At 44.9% G+C, this 22664-nt stretch overlaps 1 protein-coding gene across 1 annotated transcript in view; it reads right to left on the reverse strand.

Annotated features, from left to right (window-relative positions):
- Window positions 1–22664, reverse strand: part of LOC130126681 (MAX gene-associated protein-like) — a 95087-nt gene that overhangs the window by 32621 nt on the left and 39802 nt on the right. The window contains exons 12-16 of the mRNA XM_056296296.1: window positions 18293–18374; window positions 17208–17785; window positions 15002–15314; window positions 2179–3230; window positions 1907–2029 (exon numbers count right to left, since the gene is read on the reverse strand). Coding sequence (XP_056152271.1) covers window positions 1907–2029; window positions 2179–3230; window positions 15002–15314; window positions 17208–17785; window positions 18293–18374 — 2148 coding nt within the window. The remainder of the gene's footprint in view (window positions 1–1906; window positions 2030–2178; window positions 3231–15001; window positions 15315–17207; window positions 17786–18292; window positions 18375–22664) is intronic.

A 22664-nucleotide genomic window follows, 5' to 3' on the forward strand; every position in this document is an offset into this window, starting at 1 on the left:
GATACTTTTCATCACTCAACTAAGTGACCTCTTCAGTCTAAACTGACTGCAGGTATCCCACCCTTATAAACAACACAGTACAATACAGCTGCATAACGACCCACACCAATGACCAGTTTCATATGCAAATATGGGTGTGACCTTTAACTACAGTTTCAAAGACCATTTGTAGTATTCAGAGGATTTGTCTGATAGGACGCAGAAGCGGGGCAGACTAAGCTAACTGCTAGCTCACGCAGACCGGCAGTTCCGATAACACCGAGAGTGGTCTGGTGGCGGCCTCGCGTGGCATTAACTGTGGTGTTTTTGGTGTTGTCATGTGGAGTGCTGGGAGGTGTGCTGAGGGTGTCTGGCTGGGAGAGATGGTGTTGGATCGGCTGGGTGAGCCTGGTCTGCTGCGTCCGGTGGAACCAAGGACCATGGCCCCTTCCTGGAGCCGCGCCCAAGGACAAAGCACCGAGGGCGGTCTGACAGGACATGGAAGTGGGGCAGGCTAAGCTAAGTGCTAGCCCACGCAGACTGGCGTGTCCGTCAGTTATCCTGGCTGGCGTTCGTTCCCTTGGACATTGATTTTTGTTTTTTAGTTTGGATATATGTTTTAGTTTAGATATGTGTTAGTATGTGTGTTCTTGAAGTTCTTGTAGTTTTTGGATATGTGTTTTTGTCGCACTGCTGTGTGCTGGGGGAGACGATATTTAAATAAAGCATTCCTGATTCCTGATTAGGGATTGTTGCAATCACAGCATTGTAAGATGGTGACAGATGTACTCTTGCCCCCCGGTTCAGGGATGGTCGTTCCCTCTTAACATTTTCGTTTTAAAGAGTTTTCGTTTTGTTAATCTGTTGGCTGTTTTTAATAATTAATTGGCTAGGGGATTCAGTGTGTGTTTTCGTTTTGTCAATCTGTTTTTGTTCTTTAGAAAGTCTGGCTATGGGTGTCCGGGTAGTGTGGCGGTCTATTCCGTTGTCTACCAACACGGGGATCTCTGGTTCGAATCCCCGTGTTACCTCCAGCTTGGTTGGGCGTCCCTGCAGACACAATTGGCTGTCTGCAGGTGGGAAGCCGGGTGTGGGTATGTGGCATGGTCACTGCACTAGCGCCTCCTTTGGTCGGTCGGGGTGCTGATACGGGGGGCGGGGGATTGCATGATCCTCCAGCGCTACGTCCCCCTGGTGAAACACCTCACTGTCAGGTGAAAAGAAGCGGCTGGTGACTCCACATGTATGGGAGGAGGCATGTGGTAGTCTGCAGCCCTCCCTGGATCAGCAAAGGGGCTGGAGCGGCAACTGGGACGGCGCGGAAGAGTGGGGTAATTGGCCAAGTACAATTGGAGAGCGAGAAAAAAAAGTTTTGCTTAACTGCTCTTTAGCTGAGCATATGCTATTATATTGGTTTGAGGTTCTTCATAATCTACATGACTTAATAATAGAATGGAATATGTTGCATATCATGCCCTCCAATAAATCAACTTTCTCAGCTCTTATTTCTGCAATGCTGTTAAGAAGTTACTTTTATTGCTATAACTAGTAAATAAATAAATAATGATACACAATAACTAGAACACTTTTAATGGAAGATCCCCATCCCCCCCACCCACCCTGTGATCGGCGACTGGTATCAGCTGATTCTGATTCCGGTGATCGGCGCTTGGTCGTCCCAAAAACCCTGATCGAAGCATCCCTATTTTATACCTTTTTTTTTTGCCACTTTTCAGCTGCTCATTGGAATTTGTTCCAAGTGTCTGAGTCTGAGCTTACAGACCCTGGCAGTTTTTCCATATTACAATATTTAATAATACATAATACTCAATATTATAACACAGAATTCAAAAATATTTCTGAGCAGAACTGGTTAAAATCTGAATCCTGATCAGGAACTTTGGCCTAGTTAGAGTTGTTAGCTGACCTTCTTCAGGATGGCTATCTGGGACATTTTCCCACTGGACAGTCCCACTTCCTCCCGGAGGACTTGGAAACGTCTCAACAGTTTCTTCCTGCGGGTCTGCTCCAGGGCGTTATGGATGCTCTTCTGAAGAGAAGAAGGTGAAAACAAGATTAACAACACAGTACCACAGTACATACTTATGTACACACACAACAGTACCTCTAACAGACTAAGATAGTACCACAGTACACAGACATTACATTAACACATTATGTTTTGTCAGTTGTTCTTACACTGATGCCTACAGCCAGACTGTAGTGGCTGTTGTCATCTGAGTCATTCTGGAAGTCGGATGAGTTCTCAGTCTCACCGCTCGAATCCTCCACCAAGTCCACCACCTCTGCTTCCTTTCTCTGGTTCCTGTTTAATGTTGGCCATCCTGTGGTACTCTGGGCCCCGCCTGCACCATCATCAGGGGGCTCCGCCTCATCATCCACACAGATGATGTCCAACTGGCTCTGGTTGGAGGCCATCTCTGGGCTCACTGGGGCAGTCAGATCTATGGAAGGATGGAGAGAAGAGGGGAGATCTCTTCTGCTCACCAACCGGCCCTGCTGGCCAGGCTGGCCCGGCAGGTCGACAGGAGGCTTGGGAGGAGTTCCACTAGAGGATTCTGTCTGGTTTGGGGCCACGGCCTGGGTGAGTTTATTACAAACCAACTTGGATATGTCTGCCGCTCCCATAGATGTTGGCCCAACACTGGATACTGTCACTGTTTTGACCCCAGGCTTCGCCCCCTGCACGCCAGACGGTTTGAGAGCGATCAGGTTGGTGTTTGGGGGATGGGGTGGTTGGAGGAGTGTGAAGGAGCCTGGCATTGGCACTATCTGGTTCTGGACAGGAACCTTGGGGCAGGTGATCATGAGTGGTTTACCATTGCTATTGGGAATAATTTTTAAGGTGCACGTACTCTTCTGACCAAGGAAGCCTGTGCCTGCAGTGAGGGGGCGGGCTGAAACAACCTTCAGTCTGGAGATGGAAGGTGTGGTGGGGACAGATTGGCCCTGGCTGACCCCTTTCAGCTGGCTGACTGGAACCAGTTGCACCAGTTTACCATCCTGCTTGCGGTACAGTTGGTTGCCTGATATTGTCCGCACGGGCTGCAGGAACATTCTCTGGACAGCGCTGGGTGGTGCAGTAGGATTGGTTGGCAGGCCCGGAATAGGCACTGACCCACTGGTGTCTGGGACTGAAACCATCAACATCTGGGGCTTGCTGGGAAGCGCGCTCCCTAGGGAAGATTTTACAAAGGACACCAGGCCGCTGTTCACCTGGGTCACTGCTGCTGTCGGGTCAAATTACAAAAAAAAACAGAAAGATGGAGGTTAAAATTCATATAATAAAACTTGAGTGCATAGATTTTAAGTACAAGGTCCTGCTGTAGAACTCAAACGGAAATGCATGATGGTTTGAATGTGATCAAGAGCTAACCATTGGGAGAAGCATGCTGGGATATGGAAGATACTCAATGATTCATGGGTCTTATGTTACACATCTTTTAAGTGCATATTTTGAATTTCATTAACTGTTTCATAAACATACCAAAGGACAGACACCTCCCCCCCCAAAAAAAACAACTGTCAATGAATCAAGTCAGATTCCTGTTTAACCAGAAGACCACAGTCTACAAGAGCCCGGAGTTTGGATGATCAAACACCAAAAGACCATGTTGGCACCAAGCTGGTAGATTTGCAAATCATGTATTAAAGAGTAAGAGGGCTTGACCCTGAAGCTCTGAGGTCTGAGACAACTGCTGATGTCTGAATCTATGCTGGTCCATAGCTAGATGTCTATCTGTCTTTCTCCAAATGCTCTCTCTCTCTCTCTCTCTGTCTCACTCTCTCTCCTGCTTCTACCAGCCGATAGAACAAAAATTAATTTAAATATAATCTTGAGAATTGGTTGGGGTTCTCTCAAATGAATTGAATTCAACTGGCAGAGCATGGTACTATCCTCTGTCTGGGGGGTTGGGAGTTCCATTTTCATAGAGTACAGACATACTAAAGACGTTTTTACTAATAGTGTAGTAACATGTCCTGGATGAAAAGTCTCCATGAAAGGTTCATGTTATTCTTATAGATGAATTCATGATTTCAGAGCATGGCTGCGTCCGAGTTCATATAGCAGCACACTACTTAGTACTCCAAAATAGTATACGAGTGTGAAACCATAGTATGCATCAAATAGTACACGAAAAAATACCAGGAAGTCATACTACATGCAGAGACATTTCAGAGTATGTAAACACTCAACATTACGCTGGCATGAATATCCCACTGAATATGCCATGAATATCCCACATTGCGATACTTCACGATAGAGGTCCGCGCGGTATATGAGGTAGACGGTATAAATGATATAAATTTGGCCTACGGTAGAGATTTGGACTCTACCGACCAATCGTGATAACGCGTATTGATGACATCATCGTATCTGCCTCAGTGTGACAATGGCTTCAAGCACAGAGACCACGGAGCAGAGGAGCTGGTTAAAAAAACCGGTGCTACGTCAGTGATTTGGACTTGGTTTGGATTTAAAAAGTCGGCTAGTGAGCAGAAAAATGTCATTTGCAAGATGTGTCGAGTGACAGTGCCTGCAAACAAAGGTAACACGAGCAATTTGTTCTACCATCTAAAAACAAAACATGTCCTCAAGTATGAGGAGAGCCAGAGGATGCGCTCGACTCAAACGCCCAGTCAGTCTCCGAACACAGGAGGGAAGAAAAAAGTTTGCCCTACTACCCAACCGCAGACCTCTATTGCGCAAGCTTTTTCGAAGAGTACTCCCTATGATAAAAAGAGTAAGCGTTGGACTGACATTACAAAAGCCATTACGATACACTTATGCAAAGACATGGCCCCTTTCCAAACAGTGGAACGCAGTGGGTTTCAAGACATGATTAAAACCCTTGATCCACGATACGTAGTGCCGAGCCGCAAGTACTTTAATGAGACAGAAATGCCCAAACTGTATGGCCAGCTCCGAGAGAAAGTTGAAAAAGACCTCCGTGAATTAAAGTATTTCGCAACTTCTATGGACTTGTGGTCGAGTCGTACCATGGAGCCTTATATCAGCCTCACGATCCATTTCATAACTGATGAGTGGGAACTGGCCAGCCGGTGCTTACAGACTTCATATTTCCCTGATGACCATACGGGTGAAGCGATAGCAGAAGGATTAAAGGATGCGCTGGAGTCATGGGGTCTCAGGGAAGAATCTCAAGTGTGCATAACCACCAACAACGGCGCAAATGTGGTGAAGGCAGTGACTCTGAACGACTGGAAAAGGCTGCAGTGCTTCGGTCACAGGCTCCATCTCATCATTGGTAGGTTAAAACTTCTCTTTGTAAGAGTGTAACATTATAAGCTATTTTAATGCACTTACTCCACCAGGTTGAGTATACAGAGATGGCATAAGTGCAACTTGGCATAGCCAACCAGCAAAGCTATTATTATTGTATGCCGTGTATTATGTTGATTGTGTTATTTGCTGGATGTATTATTTATTTTGTGTGCCCATGCCCCTCTAAAATAGCTCATCAGCCTCCTAGGGTGTCCCGTTTCACATAACTTAATTACAGAACTATTATTTTGTACTTGCTTTTAGTGATGTGCAAATAAATGAATAAATTGAATTAAATGTAGCCTGATAATATGGACACTGATAAAGATCATTTTAAATTTCACGCCTCCATGGTGCAAAATAATTTTGATTCATTTATTTAATCTGTTATCAGATTACTGTATAGTATTTTTATGTTTTGTTGGTAGAGATGTCTGATGCTCTGTGGATGAAACTAAAGTAACAACAACTTTTAACTTTGTTAACAGAGAGAAGTGTGAAAGATCCTCGTGTGCAGCGCACAATTGGCGTGTGTAAAAGGATTGTGAGTGCCTTTTCAAATACATGGAAAAGGAAGAGAGAATTGGCCACTGCCCAGGCTGAGCTACACCTGCCTCCTCACTGGCTCATCACTGAAATACCAACAAGGTGGGGGTCACGCCAACAGATGATAGAGCGGGTTCTTGAACAGGAGAAGGCCATATCACAGGTCCTGAGAGCAGATAAAAAGACCAGACATCTGGTACCTACTTGGCAGGACATTGATGTTTGGGAATCTGTAAGCAAGACCCTCAGCCCCCTAATGGAGTTCACAGATGCACTGTCTGGGGAAGAATATGTCAGTGTGTCATACCTCAAACCTGTGCTTCATCTGCTAAACAATACAGTTCTTCCTCATTCTGAAGATGACACAAACCTGACAACACATGAAGACGGCTATCCTCCAGTATCTTAATGAGAAGTACTCTGACCCTGCTACCAATGACCTGCTGGATATGGCCTCCTTTGTCGATCCACGGTTCAAAGACACATATATAGCTGATGACAGAAGGGAGTACATCAAGACCAGAGCAGCAGCGGAAATTAAGGCACTGCTTGAGATGCAAGCTTTATCTGCCACAGAGTCACCCCCACAAACAAGCACGGCAGCTGCTGGTGGAGTTGAGGAGAGAGAACCTAAAGGTGAAACGGAGTCTGGGCAGTTTTTTCAAAAAAGCATCCACTCAGCTTGGCCCAGATGCTCTCTCTGACAGAGATGCCATTGAAGTGGAGATAAAAAGTTACCTGCAGTCACTGGAGATTGATGGAGAAGCTCACCCACTAGAGTGGTGGAGGCTGCACCAGGCTAATTTCCCAAGGGTGGCAAGCCTGGCAAAGAAATATCTTTGCATCCCTGCCACCAGTGCCCCATCAGAGAGGGCATTTAGCACTGGTGGCAACATTGTCACATGCCACCGGTCTGCGTTAAAGCCAGAGACTGTGGACAAGCTTGTGTTCCTGGCTAACAATCTATAAAAGAGGATGGGAAGCAAGTGAACTGGAGTAAACACCAAAGTTTAGAATTTGTGTTTGCAGCTTGATTTTAATTTGAAATATGCTGTTTTTTTTCTTAACTGAAAAGATGCTAAGTGTACTTTAAGTATTTCTTTCTTAAAAAATATCTGCAACTTGAGAAATTTGGTGTTGAGTAACACTTTTGCACTATAGAACAAAAGCCTGTTGTACTTGAAGTAGTGTTATTTAGAGTATCAAATTTTTTTTGTGTTCTTTAAGATGTAGCAAAATTAGTGTTTGGTAACTTTTGCACTATTTTGCATTACAGAAAACAACCTGTTGTACTTGCAGTACTGTTTACACTATCTAGTTTATTATTGTGTTCTTGAAGTGAGAAATTATTGTTGGCAACCTTTTCACTGTTTTTGCAATTTGCATTATAGAAAACCTCTTTTACTTGAAGTACTGTTTACAATATCCACTTTATTTTTATGTTCTTGAAGAAGTGAGCAATTGTTGTTGACAACATTTTCACTATTTTGCATTATAGAAAACAGCCTGTTGTACTGTTTTTATTTAAAATATCAGCAATGTTATTTGTGTTCGTTTGCACTATTTTGCACCATAGAGTGCTGAGTTTTAATTTTGAGTTTTGAGATCTGCACAATAAATGTTCTCAAAATTACATTATATCCGTTTTTGTTTTTTATTTATTTTTTTATCAATTTAGCTTTGCTAAGGGACTATATAACCCATTCAGAAACACTTCCATTATAATTTTTACACTTAAGTTTATATCGCGATATATACCGTTACCGTGAAGGGATTCAATTTACACCGCGATATGAATTTTAGGTCATATCGCCCAGCCCTACTTCACGACAACAACCAACAATGGCGAAGGGTGATACAAAACTCAACCTGCAGAATGGCCGAATGATTTAAATTTAAACAGTACTTTTCACTGTGCTAAGCAGAAAATGGGGCAAACCTTGTTTATTTTTTACATTTAAAAAAAAGGCTGTGGGTCACAACCCCAGTAGAAGTTTGTGCACAGTGTAAAGGAAATGGCGTGTGATGAAGTAGTATGTCCGGACTGCCCTCATACTTTTTACTAACATACTAATAGTACGCTGGAAGATAGCAAACTTATATAGTATACAGTAAAGTAGTGTGCCATTTCGGACGGAACCCATGTCTCTCAACATCATGACGCCCTCTACAGGTTTGTACATGCCAGCACTGCACTGAGCGAGCTTGCTTTACGTAATACCTGTGTTGGGTCGGAGCTAACAGAGCCAACAGGCACCACCCTGATGTGGTTAGCCCCTCCCTGAGTGGGCAGGTAAGCAACAGTCACCATTTGGGGCCTTGCACCTCTAGCCTCCACCTCCCCAGGAGCCTTGACTACAGCTGAGGTGATTGAGGGTGGGCATGCTCTGGCTGGGGTTAAACCTGATTTGTTGACCACAGAGTGTGTTGTAATGACCTTTCCCACTGCAGGCTGAACCACTGTGGAACACAGAGGAAGGAGGATGGGTGATAAAAGTTCACCAAAGACAGAAAAGTCACCTATTGATTCACAGTGAAAGTGAAAGGGTTAGTTTTAGGTGGCTTTTGAGACTTACATCATTCAGTCTGAACATAATAATTTTTTGGGTAAGTTTGAAACTTTTTGACAGGTGAGACTGCTTTATGTGTGTTCTGGCTCACAACAAACCTCTCAAAAGTTTCCTAACACCCCTTTTTGACCAACAAGGGGCCAGGGTGCACAGCCTCTCAATGCCAGCCCACAAATTTCACTTCTCTCATTGGGGTCTGGCAAGGCTCGATAGGCATTAGTTTGCATTAACCCAATGAGCCCTATAGGGGTGTCAGAAAATACCGATACACTCGAGTCTCACGACATTATCTTTTGTGATACTGTAACGATTCTCAAAACCATTATATCGATTTTTAATGTTTACATGTATCCAAAGGAGTTGAATCAAGTGCAACTGGACTTGGTATATAGCCGTGAAGACGTTTTGCCTCTCATCCAAGAGGCTTCCTCAGTTCGTGACTTTCTGACTAGACCAAGCTAGTCTGACTGGCTGGTGATGAGACTCAGAATTTATCCTCTTGGAGTCGTTGTTAGAGCTATAGATGTCCATGGCTCTTTGTGTTCTGATGTTTACCAACGCCCGTCGCTAACAGAGCCATAGATATGAGTGGCTCTTTTGTGTACTGATGTTTGGACGCCCGTCGTTATCGGAGCTATTGATATGAGTGGCTCTCCTGTGCTCCGATGTCCAGCTGCGCCCGTCGCCATCGGAGCTGTTGATTTGCATTTGTTTAGCAGCAACGGTCGTTGGGGATGTTAGTTTCGACTTCATTATTCAGTGGTCATGAGAGTCGTTGGAGCCGTTAGTGACCGACTGTTGTTCTTGGAGGCTAGGCCTCTTGAGTCTCCTGGGTAGAGATGAAAGGACGGCATTGTAAGTGGGAGATAGGTGGTGTCGCAGACCTCCTCCTCTGTTGAGGGATGGTTTTTCCAGTTTTGCATAGATGGCTTCCTTCACCTCTCTTTCAAACCATCTATCTTCTCTGTCCAAAATGTGTAAGTTGCTGTCCTCGAAGGAGTGTGTCTTCTCCTTTAGGTGTAGATAGACTGCTGAGTCTTGTCCTAAGGAGTTTGGCCTTCTGTGTTGGGCCATCAATTTGTGTAGTGGTTGTTTGGTTTCACCTATGTATAGGTCAGTGCAATCCTCATTGCATTGTACAGCATACACCAGATAGTTTTTTTTTTTTAGCTCCGATAACGACGGGCGCGGCCAAACATCGGTACACAAAAGAGCCACTCATATCTATGGCTCTGTTAGCGACGGGCGTTGGTAAACATCAGGACACAAAAAGCCATGGACATCTATAGCTCTGACAACGACTCCAAGAGGATAAATTCTGAGTCTCATCACCAGCCAGTCAGACTAGCTTGGTCTAGTCAGAAAGGCACAAACTGAGGAAGCCTCTTGGATGAGAGGCGAAACGTCTTGACGGATATATACCAAGTCCAGTTGCACTTGATTCAACTCCTTTGGATAACCATGACCTGGATGAATGAGAACATTCACAGACATCTTTATATGTAAAGGTTCATGACAAACATTTTGTTGTGTGTAACCCCACGAATGCTAGATAACAGTGTTGTAATCTTCCTTCAGCCATTTGACTCTTCCGCTCCGACCCAACAACGTAAACTGAGACAGGAAGTAGCATGAGCACAAAGAACACAAGCCTCTGAAACCGCAATATATCACCTTTCTTACAGTACCTTAATATATCACCTTTCTTACAGTATCACAACATATCACCTTTCTTACAGCATCGCAATATATCACCTTTCTTACAGTATCACAATATATCGCGATACACTGAATGGCAATCCCTGTAACGTGATACATAACGTATCGCCAGATTCTCGCCAATACACAGCCCTAGGTCATTTTCAGGGTAATTTCACTACTTTTACTTTTAAGCTCTTACCTTTGTCATTTGTAAGGGATAGCCATACATGCTACACCTTGTTTTGTTTTCCAGAACAGTCTATGCTATCCAGATCTTCCATAATTTAATATAATACTTACAGATTTTTTTATATTAGCATTTATATCAAGAAAAAAAAAGTTGTGTCTATAAATTATGTTTTTAAATGTATCTCACCATAAACTACTGGCAATAGACATCTTTTCATTATCCTTCTCTACACTTCTTCAACCCCCACCTCCTCCTCCTACTACTTCCTCCCTTCTCCCTAATGACTTCGCTAACTTCTCTGACAAGAAGGTAAACGACATCAGATCCTCCTTTTCTCACCACCCGGTTAGCGCTCCTTGCACTAGCCCACCCTATGCACCCTCCCTCACCTCTCCACGTCCCACCCTATCCCACCTCGCTACCCTCTCCCCCGACAAGGTCCTCAACCTCATCACATCCAGTCGCCCCACTACATGCACCCTTGACTCGGTCCCCCCCCTCTTCTTCAGTCTATAGCACCTGAACTCCTTCCCTTTCTAACCCACCTCATCAACACCTCCCTCCAGGCAGGGTGCATTCCATCTGCCTTCAAGACTGATAGAGTCACCCCACTTCTAAAGAAACCGTCACTTAACCCCTCTGACATCAAAAACTACAGACCGGTTTCCCTTCTACCCTTTCTATCCAAAACTCTCGAACCTGCCATCTTTAACCAACTTTCTTTGTACCTCCACCAGAACAACCTCCTGGACCCCAACCAGTCTGGGTTCAAGGCCGGTCATTCGACAGAAATGGTCCTCCTTGCAGTGACAGAATCGCTGCACTCTATGAGAGCAAACTCTCTCTCCTCTGTCCTGATACTCCTGGACCTGTCAGCTGCGTTCGACACAGTGAACCACCAGATCTGCCTCTCTACCCTCGAGGGGCTGGGTGTCACAGGCTCTGCACTCTCAATGTTTGCATCCTACTCGACGGGTCGCTCCTACCAGGTGATCTGTGTCGGAGCCTCGCAGACTGACTACAGGCGTTCCACAAGGTTCGGTTCTGGGTCCTCCCCCTTTCTCCCTGTACACGACATCCCTGGGTTCTGTTATTTGCTCGCATGACTTCTCTTACCATTGTTATGCCGATGACACCCAGCCGATCTTGTCCTTTCCTCCCTCAGACACACAAGTAGAGACATGCATTGCTGCGTGCTTGACTGACATCTCGGAGTGGATGGCGACACACCACCTGAAGCTCAATCTGGACAAGACAGACCTGATGTTCCTCCCGGGGGAAGGTTGCCCACACCAAGACCTGGCCATCACCATCGACAACACTGTGGTAACGCCAACGTGGACTGTGAGGAATCTGGGTGTGATCCTGGACGACCAACTGTCGTTTGCTGCAAACGTTGCATCGGTTGCTCACTCCTGCAGATTTCTCCTCTATAACATCAGGAGATTCGCCCATTCCTCACCGATGAGATGGCACAGGTGCTCATCCAGGCTCTGGTCATCTCCCGGCTGGACTACGGCAACTCCCTCCTTGCTGGTGCTCCGACGTCGGCCATCAGACCTCCGGAGCTTGTTCAGAAAGATGCAACTCGTCTGGTGTTCAACCGCCCTAAGTTCTCCCACACAACTCACCTTCTCATGTCCCTACACTGGCTCCCAGTAGCTGCTCGCATCCAGTTTTAGACTCCTGTGCTAGCCTACAGGGCAGTGAAAGGAACAGCTCCTTCCTATCGCCATGGTCAAGCCCTATACCCCCGCCTGACCACTTCGCTCTGCTGCCCCGGGATGCCTGGTTGCCCTGTCGCTCAGAAGCCCCTGCTGTCGATCGACCCGGTCCCGGCTCTTTTCTGTCCTGGCCCCACAGTGGTGAAATGAACTCCCCACTGATGTCAGGACAGCGGAGTCGCTGCCCATCTTTTGGCGCAAGTTGAAAACTCACCTCTTCAAGAACTACTACCCTGTTACTTGTTCTTAGCACTTATTGTATTCACTCATTTAAAAAAAAAAAGAAGAAAAAAGATTGTATTCACTCATTAAAAAAAAAGAAAAAAAAGTATCTTTCTTGCGCTTTTACTTTAGCACTGGTTTTGCTCTTAGATGCTTGTTTAGAGAGAAGATGCACTTATAACCTCTGATGACTAGTAGTTCTCCTGATTTCCTACGTTAAATGCACTTGCTGGAAGTCGCTTTGGACAAAAGCGTCGGCTAAATGACTGTAATGTAATGTAACATAATTATTGTGTAGGGGAGATGGTCTGGAATCTGGCAGTATCAGAACCATGATGTTGGGATATGCTGATTTAGCAATTTGAAAAAAATATGTGCTTAGTGCCACACGGAAATAAATGTGGTTGTTTTATTCAGCAAAGTCTTGTCATGTGGGTGTCTGCACATGAGCCGACTTACCACATCTTCTGACTACAACTTTTAAATCATTACAATGAAAAGCATATACTTTGTTTTGTGTTTTATTTTCCATACAAAGTGGGATGTAACGTCAGCTTTATGTGGAGACAACACAGAAATTTGCTGTAACTTCAAAACCAGATTACTCGACAATGCCTTGTCGTACAGAGAAACAACTGGCATAATCTGAAAGGGTAAATTCCGCTGCTTATTTCCATATGCAGTGTGTTGTGCTAAATATGGAGCTGCCAGGGAAGAGGAAAAGAGGAAGGCCAAAGAGAAGGTTTATGGATGTGGTGAGGGAGGACATGCAGGTGGCTGTTCTGACAGAGGAAGATGCAGAAGATAGGAAGAGATGGAAATGGATGATCTGCTGTGGCGACCCCTAACAGGAGCAGCTGAAAGTAGTAATAGTAGTAGTAGTAGTAGTAGTAGTAGTAGAAAATCACTTTGGAAAAGTGTGACCTGTCTTTATAAAGTGATTACTTTGGTAAGTACAAATATGTGACTAGCATCATTACAAAGCTCCAGTTCCGCTCTTTCTTGTGATAAGTGCTCCATATCTATGCAATGACGAGTTCATGAGTAAATCAAACAAGAGTAATGGGTGTGGAGCTGGACGCAGAGCTGTATGCAGACTTAAACTATGATTATACTTGTCTTGATGCATGTTCAATAATCCAAGTAAGAAAATCAAAGGTGATTATATTTGAATTATAATGTGAATTTGGACCCAAATTGTGTCTGTCGGGCTCTAGGGGTTGAGGGCGTCCTTGGTGGCATAGACCAAAATTACTTTGCAGGCAAGTGGATCAGCCTTCAGTCAGTCAGAGCCACAAACCCCATGATATTGAATCAGGTTGCCACATTTTCAAACTTAAGCTGGTCTGTTAGCACTAACACCACTACTGCAAGGTCAATCCATGTAGCTAGTTAATATGTCAGCAAAGGATTCTTGCCATCTTTGTTAATGTTTGATAAAAGCAATTCTATGCAGCACCATCATTTATTTCTCGTAGTGCAGCCATTGTCGTTTTGAAAATACAGCGCTGCTTGTTGTCGCCAATTTGTTCCATCCAATTTCAACACTCGATCCCATGCACCACAAAAAAACCCACAAAAACAAATAAACTTGTGTCAAGCCAGCAAAGTAGGTTCTGTTCCTTCCCCAATTTGCCCCTGGAAAAACAGCATTGGCTCCATAAAGCCAAAGAGGTGAAATTTCCATGAACTAGTTCAATTTGGCTGATTTTTTTTAAACTTTTCTACCAACCACAGCGTTGCTACGGATCAATAAAAAACCTCAATTTTTTTCTCCCCAGTTGTATCCAGCCAATTACCCCACTCTTCTGAGCCATCCCGGTCGCTGCTCCACCCCCTCTGCCGATCCAGGGAGGGCTGCAGACTACCACATGCCTCCTCCGATACATATGGAGTCGCCAGCCGCTTCTTTTCACCTGACAGTGAGGAGTTTCACCAGGGGGATGTAGCATGTGAAAGGATCACACTATTATCCCCAGTTCCCCCTCCCCCCCAAACAGGCGCCCCGACTGGCCGGAGGAGGCGCTAGTACAGCGACCAGGACACATACCCACGTGTGGCTCCCCACCCGCAGACACGGCCAATTGTGTCTGTAGGGACGCTCAACCAAGCTGGAGGTAACACAGGGATTTGAACCGGCGATAAGTGTGTTGGTAGGCAATGGAATAGACCGCCACGCTGCCCGGACGCCCCCACAATCATCATTGTTAAAGGTGTGGGGCTATTTGAATGGAAAAAGTAACAGCCCTGCTGTTTGCTGACAGATGACAAGTCAAATCAATTTTATTTGTATAGTCCATCATCCTGCTCGCACGGTTGCAGGATAAGCGGTTTGGATAATGGATGGATGGATAGCCCATTGTCACAAATTGCAAATTTGCCTCAGTGGGCTATATAGAAATACAAGTTCCTGTCCTTAGACCCTCGCATCGGATAAGGAACAACTCCCTAAAATCTTTAACTGCTGCTCATCCACCTCCATCCCACCTGCTGTCTAACTGGATCTGCTTCTATAGACTGTCTGGGCCATTTGTGTTTTGAGAGATAAAGTGCTCTCCAGGTGCAGGCTGCACATACAAGCAGGTCCTTTCATTTCCAAAGCTAAAAAGCATTGTCATATCCAATAAAATATGTTTCCAAATACATGCTTAATATTCTGACTGAGCAGATTTTTCTATTTCTACCAGGGCCACCTCTGTTAGAAATAAACACACTTACAGTAAGGTGCTGGAGATAAAGCTTTCTGAAGTTTCATGCTTACCTGTGGAACTGGGTGGGAGGTTTATCACGGTAACTTTAGGTTTAGCGACACTAGCGGCTGTAGTAAGAGATGAAGGAACAGACTGAGAGGTCAGTGTGGAGCCCTGGCTGATGGCAGGCTGCTGGGGGGAGCTGGAAGTGGAAGTGGATGTGGAGGTGATGGTGGAGGATAAAGTGGAGGTTGGAACTGGAGCTCTCTGCTGCTTGGCTGACCCCACCCGACCCGTCAGGTAGGCTGCCAGCCTGTTGGCAGGATGCAGTGCCCCCATCTCTCCAAGCTGGATCTTCGCCAAGGGGTAGGGCTTACTGTTCACCTAAGATCACACACATTGACTTTAACACATACTGACCTTCACACAGACTGACCTTCAAATTGAACTTCATACACATCTTCACACCTGAGCATAACAGTATCTTAGTGTTCCTAAGTTTAATCTTATCTGTAGTAATTTGTTTTGTGAAGCTCTAAGGGTGTATTCAGACTAGGTGATCCATATCATGCACGAGCACTTTTGACCCCCAAAGTCCAGTTCATTTGACTAGTGTGACCGCTCCGTACCGGTGAGCTTGCTTGAAGAGGTGGGCTCGGGCACGGGTCAGTTGGACTCAGGCACGGTACACATCTAATGTGATTGCTAACAGTGCCCGAGCAGGGAACTCAAACGCTATGATGTCAACTATAAAAAAGGGTAGCTGTGGAGTCCGCGGTGGTGTAGCGGTCTAAGCATCGGCTTTGTGTCGATGCAGTTGCCCACTGGGGACTGGGGTTCGCGCCCCGGTCTCGTCAGATCCGACTATGGCCGGACTCGATGAAGCAGCAATCATTGGCAACGCTGTCTTTGGGAGGGGGGCGGAGTCGGCTTGTGTTCGTCACGTGAACGCGTCTCTGTGTGTGTCGGAAAAAACAGTGGTTCGGCCTGGAGTTGCCTTGTCACGAAAGTGGGGAGGCGGTCTCCTTCGAGACTGCCGGCTGGAGAGATGCAGTTGGCGAACGCATGCATTACGAGGGTGGGTGTTTGAATTAAAATAGGGATTGATTGGCCACTAAATTGGGAGAAAAAAAGGGAAAAATCAAAAAAAAAAAAAGGTAGCTGTAATCGGCTCTGTGCATAACTGTAGTCCAGACTTCCGGCTTCTACTGCAGCAGCCATACCAGTTTCCTGTTTGTTGGCGTGTGCTGTTGACAACGGCATATTTTTCACGATGCCTGCAAGATTTACCATGGATAAATGTCAACGACATGCACAGAACTGTCGACAAACTTTTTCAACTACCAGCAAACGGGTGAAAAGTTTCAAGTTGTACATATCAAGTTACGCCCACAATTATGAGGATGAGGATACTCATGCTGGTAGGTGCAGGTGAAAGTTTGTCGACAATTCTGTGCATGTCGTTGACATCTATCCATGGTGAATCTTGCAGGCATTGTGAAAAATATGCCGTTGTAAATAGCACAAGCCAACAAACAGGAAACTGGTATGACTGCTGCAGTAGAAACCGGAAGTCAGTGGACTACAGTTATGCACAGAGCCGATTGGCAGTCCCTCTCTCTTTACAGTCAAACCCATAAGAGCACGCTGCAGGTAGGCCTGTCACACTTAACCCTCTGAAGGCCTGCTGGTTAACATTCAAAGGGAAAGGACTGAGCCCTCCTCTTGCCTGTTGCTGCATTTAAAGTAATCTCTCCAGAGAAAACTTACCAAGGCATTAGCCAGGTAGTAGCAGGCAAATTCTTAGCACAAGTATGAGTGTATGAGTGGATAGTGTGGAATTTGAATTGATTCAAAACATTTCTCACCCCCTATTCATCTGTATATCAGGCTTCCACAGGCCTATTTATGAATTAACCCCCCACCCCCACTCCCAAGGTCCCCACCTTATTATCTGGGTAAGCGTGCTCCCCTCCACTGCTGCAGGCTGACACCTGCAGGTGTTCCAGCTACCAAAATACATCCCGTATAAACTTTCATTAATGTGAGGTGTATGCCAACTGAACCGTTATTAATGGACCTCTCAATTCAGCAAAACAGAGGAAAATCTGCTCTGGTGTTTTAACTTTCCAGCCTTGTGAAAACTTTGGACACTGCAGCTGGACTTAAATCACACATCCTGTTAGCTATCACTTCAATTACAGAACCTCACTCGTGAAATTAATCCAGCTTTGAATGGGCTTGAATTAACCCAATGATCGTAGTAGGAGATCTTACCTGGACCAGCAGGTTGGTGCCACCAGGCTGCTTCAGATTAGCTGAGAGGAATCCAGCAGGGGAGATGCTGGTTAGGAAAGGAAGACCCATCTTCATCAGTCCCGTCTTCTCTCTTCTAGACTTCATTGCATCTTCACTCGTCTCTCTCTGCTCATCTTCCTCATCCTCTTCAAAATCCTCCTCCACCTCCCTCTGCCAGTCCTCCAACGGCTCACCCCGCTCCCTGCTCCCCTCTTTTCCTTCCTCCTCTGCCACCACAGTCTTTTCTCCCAGCTGGTCAGTTTTTTTCAGGGGGAAGGGTGTATTCCGGCCAGGGTTGGGTCCAGAGATGCGGACTTTGTAGACACACACATTCTTTTCCTCTGGCTCCATGTACTGACACAGTGGGGTGATGTGGTAGCCTTTGATCTTAAAAGGCTTCTGGAGCTGGTCTTTAGCCATGGCTTCACACACCTGCTGCAGGACCAGATTTCGGTCTGCGCTGTTTTTCCACCGACACTCTGCCATGATCAGCAAGCGCTTCGACGGAGGCTGAACTGTTCTTGTTTTAGGCTCAGACAGATTCAGCTGACGAGAGCCTGAGACAGAACCAGAGGACAACATTCAAAACTGAATTACTAAAGACTGTATGACTGAGTAATTTAGCTAGTATTATCCGCAGACTCTTAAAGAGAGACCAGAAGTAGAATAAGTCATTTATCAGACTGTTATCCTGGGAGACTTACAGAGAAACAACCACTAGAACAGCTTCAATTAAAGGATCATAACACAGAAGCAGTCAAAACCAACAAGGTCAAAGCAGGGCCAAAGCCAAAGCACCCTAACAATACACCTGTGCAATCAGCGTGACCCCAGTGATCATGTGAACATAGAGACCACATGTAAGAGAAACAGAACAACGAATAAAATTAAATAAAAAGTGAAGGCAGTGCTCCAACTCATCAGTGAATCTTTACCTCCCAGGGACCAGTTCTCCCTGGGACTGATAGATGGGGGGGGGGGGGGGTGAGACAAAATTGGAGGAAGGGAATATGAGATTGAAGGAAATCAGAAACTGTGGATGTGCCTGGGGACATTGGTCCTACCTGGTGGAGTAGACTGCTTCACCTTGGTTTTCTTACGCAAAGGGGTTTTATTCTTCTCAGGTTTACACTGGACTTCTGACTCCTGGAGGAAACACATGTGTGTCTATGAGCAAACACATCTATTCCAGAACATGGTGGTTTGGAGAATGGACAGCGTTGAGGGTGGGGGTAAGACTGGTCCCAAGTTATCCTTCAGAGCTTGCTCCCAGTACTCTTTACTGGTTTCCTTATTATTTTATGATCTGTACATTATAATTTGAATCCCCCCCTCCAGCCACACACACACATTCATCATCCATCCATCATCATCATCATCATCATCATTCATATTCATCTCACATCCACACTCAGGAGTAAAACAGCTCTCCAAGGTTAGGCATGCTGTGTCAGAGCTCTTGTGTGTATAAATTAACTCTAGTTAGCACTGAAGCAGAAGTAACCCAGCCGCTGAGGATGCACAAGCCAGTGCATTCTTAGTCCCGGTCCCAAGCCCGGACAAATGGGGAGGGTTGCGTCAGGAAGGGCATCCAGCGTAAAATCTTTGCTAAATCAAATATGCGGATCATAAATAAGATTTCTATACCGGATCCGTCGAGGCCTGGGTTACCAACGACCGCCACCGGTATTGTTAACCAGCAAGGTGCCGGTGGAAACTATGCTACTGTTGAGCGAAGGAGGAGAGGGGGAAGGCATGTCCAGAGGCAGCTATAGGCCGGGAGCCAGGACCAGCCCTCAGGGTGTTTTCTGCTACCTTTTTTTCACTATTATTTCTTGTTTGCCTATACCTTGGGCCATCAGAAGTTGATAACGAGCACCCCAACTCGTCCCGTTTGGCCACAGGGGGCCAAAAACCCAATTTTTGAGCCATGGTCCTGGCGAAATTATGTACATGCAAATATTAAGGTACTACAACGGCATAAATAGTCATACAAGAATGAAATTTGGCAGATAGTATCCTGATACATAGGGGGAAGCAGGAAAATATGATTCTGGGGCTTGCTGCAACTCAATTTTAAGATATCACCCACACCACCCCCAAAAAGACAAAAAAAGTACTGTCCGCCTGACAAATTATCATCAAAATGATTATTCTTCAGCACTTTATGGTGAATATGTATGCCTCACTTGTGTATAGACAACTTCTCTAGTTCTTAAGCTTCAATTTGAGCCCAAGATGACCTTTCTATTTCAAAAATTACTCTTGCTGTGGCCGAAAGTCTTCACTATAGGCCTACAGTACCTCAAATATGAAAAAAGCAGATATGTATAATTGCCATTGCCATGGTAACTGTGGGCTGTATCAGAAGCAGCCTGAATACCACAAGGCCACCACAGATTGAAGGTATGTATTAGGTTCTAGACCATTGACTAAGCATTGTAACAATGATTAGAATATTTATAAAACTGATATTTAACAACCTTAACATGATTTAAGCTAGTCTCTTTAGTTTTAGCTAGCTAGCAAGCACAATTTTGCAATCAAGCTTGCAAGGTTGCAATATTCATGAGGTGTGTTGTAGCTACAGTTGGAATACTATCAGTCTGCACATTTGAGGTGATAAGAGAAATAATTGTAATGCAAAGCATTATATTTGAATCAATGTGAATTGGCACACTGAATAGTACTCCCCATTTCATTATTGCAATACTGATTTTAAGATGGTTGCATTGTTACAGTATATGAATCAGTCAAGATACCAAAGAGACGACAAGATGATGAAGACTGGACACCTTGCCAGAGTTCTTCAAAGCAGAAGAAACAGCCACTGCCCCAGTCACCTCTGGGAAATTGCATTCTGCATGGTTGTAAGGGGACAGTAAATGTTAAGTTTATAGCCTTTTCTTCTAAGGCTGATCCACTTAATGCATTTACTGAAATCCACGACATGAAAAACAAACTTTTGACACAAACGTCTGACTGTGGTGGCATGCCAGATGTTTGTGACTCAATTCCTGATGAATTATCTGCTGATTGTGGGTATCATGAAAACTGTCGACGTATTTTTTTCTGTAATGCTAACCGTGCTTTAGCAAGAAATTGTCAAGCAGAAAAATACGCTACTAGACCAACACGTGAGCATGTGGATTCTTCCGTTTTGTTTGGAAATTATTGCATATTCTGCAAAAGTGGCACAGTGAAGCAAGCTTCTGGCAATAGATATAGCTTGCAGAAATTCCAATCAAATGCATACAAAAATATTGAGCAAAAAGCTATGGAACTAGGTGATGAAGATTTGTTGTGCAAAATCCAGGGAGTTGATTTATTTGCTAAGGAGGCTCAATTTCATGACTGCTGTCGCAAGCAGTACTTAGTAAAGCGAGCACCTCAGCCTGACACTACAGCTGCAGCGGATGAAATAACTACAAAGAAGGGAATGATCGGTAAAGCTTTCAATGGGGTGTATGTTCATATAAAAACAGAAGTTATTCAAAAGGGTCAAGTTGTGAAACTTGCTCATCTTACTGTTTTGTATAATGAAACCTTGAGACAATTTGGAGAAGAAGCTCCTGCTCAGATAACAAGCCATAACCTGAGACTAAAAATCGAATGCTGTCCTGATCTCAAAGATAGTATCGATTTCTCATCTTGCCCATACAAAGACACATTAGTGTTTTGTACATCCCAAGAATCTATGAAGACGACAGTGCGTTCAGCTTATGAGATGGGAATTACTGATTGGAGTAAAGAGATCAGCCATGATCTTCACAAGAAAATCCTAAAAGCCTTCAAAAATTCTGAACCACTCCCTTGGCCTCCTAGAGCTCAGGATCTCCCTGACCCAAAAGAGGAGATTCCTTCTGAGGTTTTCCAATTTGTTTTAAACCTAATCTGCGGTGAGAGGAAGCCATCATATCGGGAGGACAATCTGGCATCATCAATTTCTCAAGACATCTGCAGAGCAGTTACAGCAGGTCAATGGAAGATGAAGAAACACATCTTACTATGTATGACACTACGCCATCTCTTCCGATCCAAGCGCATCACCACTCTGATAAATAGACTTGGCCACTGTGAGTCCTACACATACTCAATAGAACTTGAAACGGCTCTGGCAAATTCAATTGTGGAAAGTGCTTCATTAATCAGCAACTCAGATGTTATCAAGAGACAACATGATGGAGCAGTCTTCCATTGTGACTGGGACAATTTTGATCAGCTAATATCAGATGTATATGGGGCAGGGTCCATTCATACCGCTGTAGGCATCTACCTGCAAGATCAAGGGTCCTGTGCAGATGCAGCACAGCCTACACAAGAGTCAGCCTACACTAATCCGAACACTCAACCTCCAAAAAAACAACGATAATTTAAAAGTCCTGCTCAGGAGTTGCCAACTTACTACAAGCGGAAACGATCTGAACCAGCTAACTTGGAGTCATCCAATTCAAATAACACATCCACGTACCACTCAAAATCATCAGATAGTGATATAATTTGGGTCATTGCTCGTAAAATCAGCACATCCCTGGTCTGTCAGGTTGGGTGTCTGTTACTGGCCGTTCTCCAAAATGCCTCACCACAATTGGGTATTATCCCATGATCAATGCTCCCATAACCGACCTGACAACCATTCAAGAATGCCTTAGATGCAGCCAAGTCGCATCCTCTGAAGCTGGACAAGAGTACACCATCAGTACATTTGACCTGGGTGTTTGCATGAAAGCCTACCCTCTAATATGGAATGAACCTGAAAAATATAAAAAGCACATCATCCTCATTGGTACATTCCATTGCTGTGGAGCTTACTTGAAAGGTATAGGCTGAAGATACTGTCAAGGGAGTGGATGGGTCGAAGTGGCTTTGGAAGCAAAACTGATCATCACAGGCTCTGTGGCTGGGGTCACTGATGGAAAGAATTGGGACAGAGCTATGAACACACACAAGTCGATGCTAGAAGGTCTTGAAAGACTCCTCTATGACAAGTATCTGGAAACTCAAGGAGCACTCTCAGCTGAAGGTACATTTTTTCTGGAAAAACATACCCCGAATGAATCTACTCTAACTGAAGTTCTATCATCGGCTGATATATCTCACCACATAACAGAATACAATTCATTTAGAGAAAGAGTGAGAAAGGGGGAGCTGGGAGAAACTGGCCGGTTTTGGATGGAATACATGGACTGCATCTGGCTTGTCCTGTCAATGAACAGCGCAATCAGAATGAATGACTATGATGGGTACAAAGCTGCCATAAACATCATGCCAGACCTTTTTCTGCTCAGATCAGCAGAATTATGCTAGATTCCTCACATACTTTGGATGCTTTCTTGAACACATTGAGGAAACACATCCTGGTTCAGAGAAACTTTTGCGCGCTGGACCAATCAGTGTAGCCAGATCACATATCCCAGGCAACCGCTGCCACATTGA

This window comes from Lampris incognitus, chromosome 16 (genome assembly GCF_029633865.1).
Source record: "Lampris incognitus isolate fLamInc1 chromosome 16, fLamInc1.hap2, whole genome shotgun sequence".
Classification (NCBI taxonomy): domain Eukaryota; kingdom Metazoa; phylum Chordata; class Actinopteri; order Lampriformes; family Lampridae; genus Lampris; species Lampris incognitus.